Here is a 13,615-nt window from a genome sequence, read left to right as displayed (position 1 = left end):
TCTTTCATCTTTTTTCTTGTATCCATAAAAAAAGGGAAGTATGTGCCCATTTATGCATTTCTTCACTATGAAACTCAGTGTTTCATTTGGATTAATGCTGTCCTTTATCCTCCCCCTTGATGCCCTGGGGAGAAGGAAATACAAGGCTCTCCCTGGTGTTTCTATCGTGTTAGAGTAAAAACAGCCTACCCCTACACTGGCTTTGGCATACAGACGGTCTAAAAAGACACAGCAAAAAAAGCAAAGCTCACAGAAAATTTCTTACAGGGTATGTGAGTTAGGTATGGGCAGAGTATGGGCTTAGCACAGCCTCAGCAAGAACTGGCTGGTCACAGCCTAGTCACCTTTCCAGCTCCTTAATCTGGATAACAACAGATTTTGGGGGGAAAAGGCCTACCCCATGGTCGCGTTATCGAACTGGCGCTGGTGTGAAGATGCCTTTGCTGAGAGAAAATAGCTATGGGGGGAATTTTTGGTGTTTTCTCTTGTGAAATAACAACTTACTAAAAATAGTGTCTGCAGATGAATACATCGCAGTTTGCAGGCCCAGAGAAACCAATTTAGATCATTCACTCATTTTCCCTCCTTTTCCACGTATTTCCTACATTTTCTCCTGAAATAAAACAGAATGCAGAAATGCCGTGCCAAAGTGTCATAAACTCCTGTAAAACTTCTGTGTGTTACAGAAGGGCACAAGGTTTTTTTCCAAGTTCATAATCTGATACAAATTTGCCTCCGATTATGATGCGTTAGAGGAAAATGTGGGTTTGGGAGTTTTTTATTCGTTTTTGTTTCACTGCTTTTTAGTTACTCTCTACAATTAAACTCAGATTGCATTTTTAGTATATGCACTGCACCTGTAACAAATTGATAAAAAAGAGAAAACTGATTTTTCCATCTGTGCTTGCGGTCACAGAAACACCCTCTAACCCCAAGAGGATGACCAGCATAATATGGTGTAATGCAATTCTAAAGTTGCACCAATGCTTTCCCACCCGCACTGGTATTATGGCCATCAAAGGATATATTTGTTAAAAATAGCTTGGATACAAATCCAATAGTATCTCCCTGCCAATGAAACCTCGTTTCATGAAAGGGGGAAAAAACCTTTTCAGCAAATTTAACGTGAAGTAGATTTATGCATTTACATTTTAATTGCAATATGTTAGAAGCGAAAAAAAAAGAAAAAGCCCAAAAACCAACCATAAAAGGGTTATTTGCTCCAGGTAATAGTGATTTTCAAAATCTCCTCACCCTGTTTCTAACATTATAGAGGATATAGTTTCATTAAATGAAAAAGAGAGAGGCTGCTGTGCCCGAGTGCATGTATTATGCCAGTGTTGTGACATATTATTGTTTTGCTAAGAGATTACAAAATCAACGGTCTATGAAAACATTCTCATATTTTTAAGTAAAATCCATCCGATTCTTTCTCACCTTGATTCCCTGAGGTCCCACTTATTCACAAGATGTGGGAATCTCCCTGAGGTAGAGCATCTGCTTGGACTGCATTCAAAGATCTCACAGGCCACCTCAGTGCCAGGAAAGCAGAGAAGCTGCTTTTTGCCTTTCCTTAGCTCCCAAGGTATTTTGACAGTCTGAAAATAATTAAAGAGAACAACAGGCAGCACTGACCTGACTTGGTTCCAGGAGGACAGGGGAAAGGGTTAACCAAAGCTTTATCAAGAAAGGATCTGACACGTTACATGCAATGAATGCCAATCCATATGGCTGCATGCAAAGCAGACCTTTCTAAACAAGTCTCTTTCCACAGACTGAAAGGTCTGGTTGGGAGCTGCATTAGCGTTCATGCAGTTTACTTGGGTCTTGCCAAAGCATTTCATTTCATGGCATATGTTGGTATGATTAAAAAGCATTCATTATATGGAATTAAAGGGATGCATTTTGGAAGAGCTAAAAGCTGGCTCACTGACAGATTGCAAAGTGGTAAGGGTAAAGAGTGGAACTATTTCCAGCAGATTCCCACAAGGATCAGTTTCTGGTACAACACCGCTTAGTATTTTCATCACGTGTCCAAACAATGATGTGAAATCAGTCCCAAGGTGGTTGGGGGCTGGAGCATTTACTGTGCAAGAAACAGCTGCGTGCACTGGGCTTGTTCAGCCTGGACAAGACAAGGTTTCAGGGAAATGGAGAGCAGCCTGCAAGGAGGTTACAAAGAAACCAGAGCTAGGCTCTTTACAGGGGTTTAAGGGACGAGAATGAGGGACCATGATAATAAATTGAAACAAGGAAAGTTTCAACTGTATATAAGGAAAAGAAAAAGCACCATAAGGATAACTCAGGGATTGGATCAGGATGGCCAAGGAGGTTATGAAATCTCTATTCCTGGAGGTTTTCAAGATCTGACTGGATGAAGCCCTGAGCAACCTTACCTGAATTCAATTTTGACCTTGTTTTGGGAAGAAACTTTCACTAGACGACCTCTCAAAGTCCTCCCTGTTATCACATGTTAAGATTGGAATTTGGTCAGTTCTGCCTGGAGAGCAATTTTAGAGTCCTGTTAGTTCCTGATGAACTTCTTCAATGTATGCTGTAACGTAACACTACAGGGAAAAGCAATGGTTGGATGTTATTTGGCCACTGCTGCTAAGCAGCCCTGCATAAAACTTGTCACCTTTGCAGAGTGGAATTCCCAAAACTGAAGCAGCCAGTTGCAAATGACCATCGCTCTCTCATGAACAGCCCATGAATTCTGGCACTGCTGCCTGACAGAGCTCTCCCATGTCTCCTGAGCTGCTGCTTTTGCTGTGTAAGTGGAAAGAAGGACAGCTAGGACCTCGATTTTTTCTGCATAAACAAGGAACAGGCCCGCACGTGCTACGCAGCATTTTAGAGGGATGCATGTATCAGCCAGAAGTATAGCATTGCCGTACATTTACACAGCAAAAAGGCATTACATTACTGGGATGAGAGGTGGTTCCTAGGAGCTTTCAGGTAAAGGTACAGCAAGATTCAGTAATGGGAGGCTTTAAGTTAGACATTGTGAAGTTAAAAGTAAAAATAAAGTTTAAAAATGTCACAGCCTCTCTGGAGTGAAGGTGAATTCTCCCTTGCTGCCAGTCGAAAGCACTGGCTGTGCTTTACTGCAGAGCAGTTGGTCATTGTTGGATCATTACTTAAGTGGCTGGGGTTTGCAGGCATGCTCCCACTGTAAGGATAACAACTTCTTCTGCAGTTCTCTACTTCTGGCACTTTTTCTTTCCTGCCTGATTTAGAGTTGTTCTGGAGTATTTATGAATGGCAGAAACCTTTTCGGCAACACATTGATACAGAAAAGCACTTTTGCAGCAGCTGAGGGAATATTGTACTTCCTTGACCACACAGGAATGTACTCAGAGGTTACGTGAACAGAGCATCAGCACAGGCGTGCTGGACCAGTGAGACTCTGACCAGTACTGCAGACAAGGAAGGCCAAGTAGCCAGCAGATGAACCCCTGACCACACATAACACCACTTCTGGTGTGTTTTCCTGCACCTTCTTGTTAACCGAGACTCATTAAGGTGAATTAACTGGATTCATGTGTCAAACAAAGGCCATCATGACAAAGCTCAAGGCCTCAGATAAATTCAAATCCCTTGTTTTTACACAGAAATCACAGTAGATTTTTTTCTATTATGTGAAATCCCCAGCGCTGCTGTTATTTGAGGAGGAGGTTTTTCTAAGCCCTACAGTAAGTGATGCAGCTATTTACTCATTACTGGTTTCGGTTGTGACACTGTGCTGGTCAGACCAGCAACCTTCCAGACTATGACTTCTCTGATAGCAACTCATCTGAAGAAATGGAATTATAGCGTCATCCTAAATTTAATAATTTGTCATATTCTAATTTCGTATTTAAAACTAACTTTATATTCCGAGGTGAAATAGTTTTGTGGGGTTTTTTGTTCCCCTAAGGGGACAATGTGTTTCTTTTTAGCAGTTTATACCAAAAAATATATGTCAATAAGTGGTCTCCAAGTTGATGATTCAGCAGTTCCCTGACCACTTTATAAAAAGCAGACAGACATATGTATCATGATGTTCAAAAAATCAGAGCACGAGTGGTATCATTTGCATATTACAGTTAACTCATACCCAAACTGCTTTTTGACAATAAATATCAAAGAGTGTATGTTAGACTACTGTAAGAGTGTATGTTAGACTACTGTAAGAGTGTATGTTAGACTACTGTAAGAGTGTATGTTAGACTAATATAAGTGTTTCCTGCCTTTTACGGAAAACAAACAGCTAAAAAAGAAGTGGAAACAGATACAGTTCTTGCAATGTACTGTTATTTACTGCTCTGGTGTGTGTGGTTGTATGTAAGACATGCTGGATGCTCACACATACTGAGAAATCAGCAAGCCATTACACACCAACAGATCATCAACCCAGGAGGAATAAGCTATGGGTTACTGGTTCTTATGTGTTTCTTGGGTATGAATTTATCCTTGGCTGCACACATGCGGAACATAGTTTGCTGGATTAATACCCTCTTAGGTGCATAACCACTCCTCAGTAACTGACTTTTTCATACCTCTAGTTATTGAGCAGCAGGAGATGGTCAGAGACAGCCAGGCACAATGGCACTCCAAAGATCAGCATCTTCAGAAGCAAGGACAGAGCCAAGGGCAGAGCGTTGGAAAATGTAAGACAGCTGAGTACAGCAGTGACGGCATTGAAAACATGATGGTAATACACTTGACAGGAGGCGGCAATATCATCTGTATCACACATGATGCTTTCACTCTACCATTAACCCCTTTAAAAACTAATTACAGAAATTCTTTACACTATGCAGAGAACTTACCTTTTGGTAGCAGGAAACAGGCTGTCCCAGATAGTTTTCTCTCTGTCATGCTGAACCTACCGCCCTTTTTTGGTTTTTCTCTGTGAGTTTTCTGGTGACGATATCCAATTGCCTCACACCTTGCAGATCATTGCTCTGCCCTTATCCTTCAGCAGAGTGGCAGGAGTTCTTCAAATTCCTGTTACACATCACCTTCTGCCCATGTACTATTACCACCATAACGAGAAATCACTTGTTGCAAAGTGATTAAGTGGTTACGGTCCTGCACAAGGTTGCAAGCTCATTATACTACTTCCCCCTCCAATATTAAGCAAGAGCAATAAGCATCCGGCTGAGAGTCTTAGCTGATATGAATCAGTGCATTTCTACTATTTCAGTAAGGTTACTTTGGTTTACATGACATTTAGCTTAAAAAGCATTTACCATTAGGTTAATTTAAACTCCAGTCTTTGGTTAAAGTGGGTTTCTGTATGCCACCCTTTTCACATAGAAACTCAGGCTAATCAAGGAAGATTCTTTTCTATTCTTTATTATTCTCTGAGTCCTCGGGGATGGAATGCTTCCAAGATAATTACTGAATTATCCCTAAGTCAGCTGGGGTTTTTTTGGTGGCACTCACGATGTGTGAAGTGTGTTGGTGTTTCTCCTCAGAGCACTGAGGTTTACTGTAAAGCTACTCTAGCTCTGGATTCATGTGCCATTCTCAGAGGAAGATCTAACCACTTAAACCTTCCCGTTTAGGTTTTGCTGAGTCAGTTTTCTATTTCAGACAGTTTAAAAAAAAAAGAAAGCAAATAAAGGGCAAAATAAGCTACAGACACAATGGGGTTGGAGGTAGTTTACAGCTTCTTAAACAGTTTTTGTTCTTAAAGCAAACCCCTACATTTCTCTTCCCACATCAAATCCTCACTGTGATCTGTCCCCACTAAACCAGACGTGGTCTTTGCAGCTGTCCTGTTAGGGCTGTGGATTTCAAGACAACCTCTCAAACAAGTGTCACAGAACAAAACAGACCAAGACAAGCTGCTGCAGCACATTTGTAAACAGGAAAAATACCAAACCATGCTGCTGCTTACCATAGAGACATACAGCAGGAGCACAAAGCTGCTGTGAAGAAAAGCATGGCAGTGTGATTCAGGACATACCACTCTGGGGGAGTGATAGCCTGGCTGTACTTAGGTTTGGAAAAAAAATGTTCTGAAAGGTTCTCTTGCTGCCACATACTCTATTTTAGTTCTGGGGCTCATTCTCTAATGTCATCTATATTCTGAGCAGTAAAGGAACCACCTGATGTCCAGCTTCATTTCAGGGAACGGGAGGGCATAGGTATGATGGACACTAGAAGACAAGTTTGGATGTACTCAGATTACTGGGATATAGTTCAGAGGAGAGACACCTTGAAAGGTCAGTGCCAGGAACGCAGCATGCTAATGATGCTAATGATATAAACACTCAAGATAGTTAGGTCTTGCTTTGGTGAAGCACTTGTACATGTCGTACTTGAAGCACCTGAGCAGTTGTGTTCATTTCAGGTGACCTGGATGCCTACAGCCAGGCAGGAACAAGAAGCATCACAGAATGACAGAACTGATTTTTCTTGGCCTGTATCCATGCTCTTTAAATGCAAAGATCAGTGTATCTTCCTTTTATAAAACTGCCTTCTGCTGATGCGCATTCACCTGCTTCCAGGATCCTCTGATTCACGGCACAGGAAAAGCTTTTCCAAAGGACTCACTACCTCCTTTTCCCCAAGACACACACATCATCTGCATATATTTGTCTGTATCCTATCTTATCTCCAAAAAGGAACAGGTCACTTCTGTGCCTGTATTCTCTCATAACCAAAAGGAAAACATTGCCTGAGAAAACGGCTTTACTTTTTTTTTTTTTGCATAATAGGACATAATTTACTATTCTACTTATGATCACTGACGAAGTCCCAGAAAAATGCAAAGCCTGCTGTTTTGAGATCTTACACTGATTGTAAGTTATCATGTCATAGGCCCTTTTAGCACCAGAGACATCATTCTGGTATAGTGATCCCTTCAAAGAATTCCTTCCAACAAATATAGAAGACTGCCATCATGATGAGAAAAATCCTTTCCCCTAAAACTGTTTATCATTCAAGAATAAATAGCAATGAAAATAATTGCTTTCTGAGACCGAATGGGTCATAATCCATTTATCAGTAAGGTATTGCTACAAGTATTGTTCATAACCCCCTTACCCTCTCCAGTGTTTTACAGTCATCTGAATGTCAGTTCAAAAGAAAAACTAAAAAGAAGATGGAGAGATGGAGTTATAATGCTATACAAACAGACAGCTGTCCTAGTGGGCACTGGGAACACGGGATGACTCGCATTGCTGAGCCGTGCAGTCATCGCCAGAGGATGATGAGCTCACATTCCATTCCGCTGCACATTCTGGTGTGGTTAGACTGAGAGGCTCACCCTCCCTCGCCCAACTGACGCCCCCTTCCCTGCCTCGACACCAGATCTGGCTCGTTAACATGTCTGGAATGAGCACACGAGCCTACCTCTCTCTCAGCTGGCAAGCCCAAGGGGTGTACTTGGATTCCCAGGTTGGAAGATTATCTCATTCAAGCACCGTTCTCCCAAAGATATATAAGCAAAGCTAGCGTGGTGGTCCCTGCAGAGCTGGGCTGAGCACTTGGGAGTTTCAGCCGTACAGGAGTACAACCTTCAAACACCAGCGAATATGATGATGATGAAGGTAGAAGAGCTGGTAGGTACCATTTCCTTTCATTTATTCATAAATACTTTTCTTTCTAGATTGTCATTATACCAGTCAGAGAGAGACAACCCTGGTGGATCATAGAGGTGATTTAGCAGGTTACCAGCACTGCTGTGCTCTAGGTGCAAAACCTGTATATATTATAGTTTATCCTATTATATTCTCACTTTAAGTTTTCCTTGGGAAAGGGGTTCACCACTGATATAACTACATAGCTGTTTGGATTTTGCATCAGAACACAGTTCACCAGGAAGAACAGACTGAACAAAATTTAGCTGTGTATCTTCCTTTGATCCTGATTTTAATTTTCATTTTTTAAGAAGCTATTACATTTATCACCATACTGAGTAATTCCAAGCCAGTAAGGGACTGGGAGGGGGTATCAATGCAGGGAAACCAAAGTATTTTGTAATACTAAACTGACAGTTTAGTAAGAGCATTATCTTCTAATAATAAACTAACAGTTCCTACACCCACTGCTGCTGATGGTGTAACAAGCCTATGAAAGATAATGTCTAAACCGGCCCACAAGTAATGGGACATTCCACTGCAGGGCTCAGACTAAGAATGTCTGATGTGATCAGTAAACTGGGAAAACAGGAACGGTCCCATAAAACACTGGAACATGATGCAGAAACTGTTGGGTTTTTCCCCAGATGGCTATGTTAAGACGGAACTGCCATAATGCCTAACTAGTTAATGTTGTCTTAAAGTCTTCAGCAAGACCCTGACAGTTTCTCTAGTGTTAAACTCTATAAGAAACACGATTTTATAAGGTGATTGAATGGAAAAGCAGTCTAGGCCACACGAATTTACTGAACCACTCTCAAAATACACAACAACCTCCACTAAGTTCAACAAGTTATCTCTTTGTACATACTTAATTGAGCAGCAGAGATATTTCCAAAAGCTATCGAAAGCTGTGCTGCTGCACAGCATCACGTAGCTTCTGCGCAGAAACTACCGTCTGCTATTTTGCCGAGTGCTATAAATGGGGACTTTGGTACTGACAGTGATGGGTAAAACCAGCCTTGAAATTACTCAGCAACCTGATTTAACTACATTGGATGTGTTTCAATAAAACTGTAAGGTCCCAAGGGAGAGAGCTTCTCCTCCCACTCTACCTGCTCAGTTCCCTTGCTCAGCACTCGCAAGGTGCTGGTGGCTGGTGACATGCAAACAGGAGAATGACAAACCAAAAAGATTATTTCCCCAATTCGCTGGCTGTTGGCAGTTCAGCAGCACCTCGTCCCCAGTCAAGCAGGGAGTTAGACTGTGAGTTGGCCTCACGGATCTTCACCCAAGCCCTGAAGATGCCAAGGGGGGGTTGCTGCGTGGATGTGGGAAATCTGCCCGCAAGCGAGATTGCTCTCGCCATTCACGCACACAGTTAACCCAGGCACAGGCTGAGGGAGGTCTGCACTCTGTCTGTCACGCAGTCCTGCAGCAGGACACGAATGACATGCAATTAGCCTCGAGGAAAGCCATGTTTCCAGGGGCTGGCTACTGCAGTCATGAAACTGCTGCTTATATTATATCACATCACTTTTGCTTTTACAGGTGACTGGGAAGAAAGCGGATGATAAAGAGACTGGCAGCTTCCTCCCTGAGGACTTCAAAAATGGAGAGTATGAAGCTGCTGTTAGATTAGAGAAGCAGGAGGACCTGAAGACAATCTCTGAACATTCACTTTCCCGAGATGACCTGACTTATGAGAAGGAGAAAAAGCGAGAAGCAGAGGTAGGCTCTTGGGTTTTGTGTTTGGGTTTTTTTAAATCATCCTTTGTGCACTTTCTGCTGCAGCCCTTGAAGTTTTGCCTCTTTCTAAGTTAGAAATACATGCACGGTGAGCTAGATAAACCCTCGGGAGATCACCAGCAAAGGATGTTGGTTTAAAGTCCATTGAAAGCCACAGAGATCTGCTGACTCCTGTAGTCTATGGACGCAGGCAGTAATGCCGTGAAACAGAACCCAAAGCTCCCCCTGTAACATCTGACTGAAACCCTGGGGGTTCCCTCCTGCCTCCTTCGCCCTGCTGCCGGCTGGCAGTAAGGAAGGGAGCAATCACAGCCAGTAAGACACCTTTAGCTTGCACACCTAATGACTGCCACCAAAAATGCCTAACCCAAAAAAAGAGTGCATTTCTGAAGCCAGAAGTCTGGCTACCTACCATGAAAACGTTCTTTTTATGAACACACTGCCTTATGCTTACTAGCACGTTTGGGAAAAACAATTGCAAATGAAAGTGATGCTGAAAAGTAACGTTTTGTATTCCTGGAGCATGACAATTCTCCCTATATCCCTAAGAACTGATGTTATTTTCCCCCAAAATACAGTAGCTGTAATGTCTTAAATTCTTTCGTGAATAAGCAACCAACTGGCCTAAAAACTTAAAGTGATTTGGGAATGAAAATGTTTAACTAGCAGAGGGCATAAAGCTGTTCTTAAAAAAGCAGGGTGAGAAAATGAGCCTCAGAAATACTGAAATAAACACTATTGACCTTCACCTTCAACATAAAGATAACTTCTTGCTACTAAGTTTTTCTGAGTTCTTCCAAAACAGGGTCCTAAAGAAATTTTGGGGTTTTCAGTTGATCCACAGTCTACTCAGCCAACATAATTATTTTCCATTAAGTAAATGATCTACAGATCAAACCCTAAATGCAGAGAACAATAAAAAGAAAAGGTAGAAGTAACTTGAATAAGAATTCAGTTAGGAAAAAAAAAGTGTACCATTATGACAGGCATTTACCAATGTATTTACCCTTCATGGTACTGCGGGGCAGAATCTGTCATGTGTGTTCACTCACACATCTGTTAGCTGTGATACCTCTTGTTTGTGAATCCCCCTTCTGAGGTCAAGGACACCTCATGGTACCTCAGATCTCAGTTCAGGCAACACGTTTGCCCTTGATGTTAGCAGTGCCCCACACTGCCTTCATGCAGGGATGTTTTTTCACAAGCAGGCTGGAGAAGTCTTAAACATTTATGGAGCTGCTCCTCCAAGGATACTGGGGACATTCTTTGTGGCTTCCCAAAATGTAACGCTTGTTGGCTGAAAATCTAAGATTGGTATAAACCTTCACTTAAAGGTATATTTTTCATTGAAGAGGATTAAGTTACAGTAAATCAGGGCTGCATCACAAAAACGGTTGAAGAAAAAATGCCTGGTGGAAGTCAGCTAAAACTGCAGGGGCTTCCCAGCCTTCATAAGCTGCACATGAGATTTCTTAAATTGTTGGGCCAGAAGGGACTGCAGTGCTGCTCTGGCTCCTGGCCTAACACAGATGAAAAATTCATGCCATGTATCCCACAGCATATGGCTGAAGCAGCATCTAGGAAGTTGTCCAATGGTGCATGAAAAGCTGCAGATGATATAGAATTTCTCACACACTCAGTAACAAATTCTAATGGTCAATTAGCCCTAGTTATATAAAAAAAGACAGCTCATTCCGAAGCTCATCCAGTCTTAACTGAGTTCAGCCGAATTCAGCGGCACACGTCCTGCCACTCTGAAAGCGGTCGCACTCAGCTCAACTCGCTGGCTTCCCTGATTTCTTTCAGCTGAAGAAGAAGAAATTAGAGGAAAGGTCAAAACTTGAAAACTTGGAGGACCTTGAAAAAATTATTCAGCTGAAGAAGAAGAAGAAATGCAGGAAAGTGAAAGCACCCGTTGTAAAGGAGTCTGAACCAGAAGTTATTGTAAGTTATTTCAAAGTACCTTCCTTTAGGAAACCATTGATGGGGTTTTGTGTCACGTGCATTTATGCCCTGTGTATTTCTTTCCATCAGACAGGACCAGTGGATATACCCACATTCTTTAGAGCCGCACTGGAGAATAAGTTGCCAGTAATTGAAAAATACCTGTCAGACAAAGGAGATCCAAATGTCTGTGATGAGGTACAATCTTCCTTCTTACTGCAAAGCCTGCTACAGAAGAGAGGTTATTACAGGGCAAAAATAACTTTTATCACTAGGTTATGTAGCTCCTGAGGACAAAAAAGGGTGGGAGGAAGTAAGGAAATGCTGGAAGTTTTGTATATCAAGTTTTCTAGTGATAATGGGTCCATTGGGACCCTTCAAAGTAACATTACGTCAAAAAAATCTTTATATTTAAAAGAAGGCTGTTGGTGATCAGGAGACCCCGATTTTCTGTAGCAGGTGGTCTTCCAATGCTGCAGATGAACAGACAAGAAATCTGTCTGCAGAACAAAGAAGAAAGTGATGCTGCCTGCCCTCCTGCTTCATGCCGTATAAGCTGCATTGGCAAAAGGCAGGGTAGCATGTTAGATGAGGGAACTCAACAGGCATCGTTTTAAATTTGAATGCCACCCTGCTGAAATGTCTTATGCCCCTTAAAATGCTGGGCAGGCAGCTCTCAGTTATCAGGACGCTATTAAAATTTAGCAGATTTCAGATCTCAAAAGCATTAGTTCTTGAAAATTAATCAGTATGTATTTGCCATCATCATAGGCAGGAGGGGAGAAAAGATTAAAAGATAGCGGTTTGTGCCACATGCAATATCTGACTTTGCACTGTTTTAACTGCCAGTACAAACGTACTGCGCTGCACAGGGCATGCTCTGAAGGACATCTAGAGGTGGTGAAAAAGTTGGTGGATGCTGGAGCCCGGCTCGAACAGAAAGACATGGTATGCACATCAACTCACACTTCTTTCAGAAAATGGTTCATTGTATTTTAAGTGCCAAGAGAAGCACTTATAGAACCACTTCTTACAGAACCAGACCATTAAAAGACCTTGCAGCCTCTTCTAAGACTATCCTTGAAATAACATCCCCCTGCTCCTCTGGAATGCCAGCCATGAGGGTCACTGAGCATCAGCATCTGCTGCTGCTGGTTTTCTCCTTCTCTGCTCCCAGCTCTTATCCCTTTAACAGCTGGAACCAGCCATCCTTGCTCCCCCCTTGCCTAACCCAGCAGTGCTTGTGGAGAGCATAAGAACCAGGAGGAACAACAGGTAGAGCGAGACCTTCACCCCTCCCAGCAGAGCTGAGGGCAGAGAAGTTGAACATTGTAGGGGGAGAAAGGTTCCAGTTCACTTTGTGGAGCTACTAAGTTGGTGTTTTTTGGGTTCGGGGTTTGTTTTGTTTTAAAGAGAACTATTCTTTCCCTTGAGCTGCATTTTATATGCAATTTATAACCCAAAAGGCATAAAATAAAAGAAGTATCAACTAGCACATACCAGCCAGAAAAAGAACCCCACAACATACCTGGCTAAAGATAACTTCTAAGTTCACAGAATAGACAAACCACATCCTCTCTCACAGCAGCGCAGCCAAGATCTCCGACTTTAAGAGCAATGTGCAGTGAGTGTGAAGAGTGAGACACTCACAGCACTGAAGAAATTAGGGCAAAATAAGAAAAGCTGTTACTAGAAACAACTCATGGTCACGATCACAGCGAAGTGCTTTAGGTTAAATTGCATGAAAAATATTTTGGATTAATTTAGAAATTTGATATTTGTTTTTTTTTAATATGATGAACTAAATTACTCTCCATTTGTTTTTCCTGCTGCAGCTCGAATCTACCGCCCTGCACTGGGCATGCCGGGGAGGGAATCTGGACGTTCTGAAATTCTTACTGGACAAAGGGATAAACAGAAACGCAAGAGACAAGGTATGTGCTTCTGGGAAGCAGCAGGGTTTTTTTAAGTTGGAGAGGACAAGCCGAGCCTTTCTCCAAGTAGATAATTTTTGGTGGCCGTTCTTGAAGTGGCCTTGACCTGTTCTGTACCACTGACTGCATCCTCCTCCCCACTCTCAGCTGCTCAGCACCCCTTTGCACGTGGCTGTGAGGACGGGTCAGTACGACTGCGGGGAGCACCTCATCGCCTGTGAAGCGGATCTCAATGCCAGGGACAGAGTGAGTACCGACAGCTTCTTACCTGTCAGCCCTCAGGTGGCACCAAGCTGCCATCTGCCTCGATAGTGCCATTTGTCTGTAAGAATGCCCGGCTCCACAGCCGGGGCTGGACTGCAGCGCTGGACGGGGGGACTGACGCTGTGGTCCATGTCTCTAGGAAGGGGA

At 42.6% G+C, this 13,615-nt stretch overlaps 1 protein-coding gene across 1 annotated transcript in view; it reads left to right on the top strand.

Annotated features, from left to right (window-relative positions):
• The first annotated feature begins 7,532 nt into the window (after positions 1–7,532).
• Positions 7,533–13,615, top strand: part of ANKRD1 (ankyrin repeat domain 1 (cardiac muscle)) — a 7,396-nt gene continuing 1,313 nt past the window's right edge. Inside the window, exons 1-7 of the mRNA XM_010190366.1 lie at positions 7,533–7,559; positions 9,129–9,308; positions 11,133–11,270; positions 11,361–11,468; positions 12,120–12,218; positions 13,106–13,204; positions 13,352–13,515. Of these exons, the coding sequence (XP_010188668.1) occupies positions 7,533–7,559; positions 9,129–9,308; positions 11,133–11,270; positions 11,361–11,468; positions 12,120–12,218; positions 13,106–13,204; positions 13,352–13,515 (815 nt within the window). The remainder of the gene's footprint in view (positions 7,560–9,128; positions 9,309–11,132; positions 11,271–11,360; positions 11,469–12,119; positions 12,219–13,105; positions 13,205–13,351; positions 13,516–13,615) is intronic.

This window comes from Mesitornis unicolor, unplaced genomic scaffold (assembly GCF_000695765.1).
Source record: "Mesitornis unicolor isolate BGI_N332 unplaced genomic scaffold, ASM69576v1 scaffold3408, whole genome shotgun sequence".
NCBI classification, from domain to species: domain Eukaryota; kingdom Metazoa; phylum Chordata; class Aves; order Mesitornithiformes; family Mesitornithidae; genus Mesitornis; species Mesitornis unicolor.
Note: the sequence above shows the minus strand (reverse complement) of the source record. Positions and strands in the feature narration are given on the sequence as shown.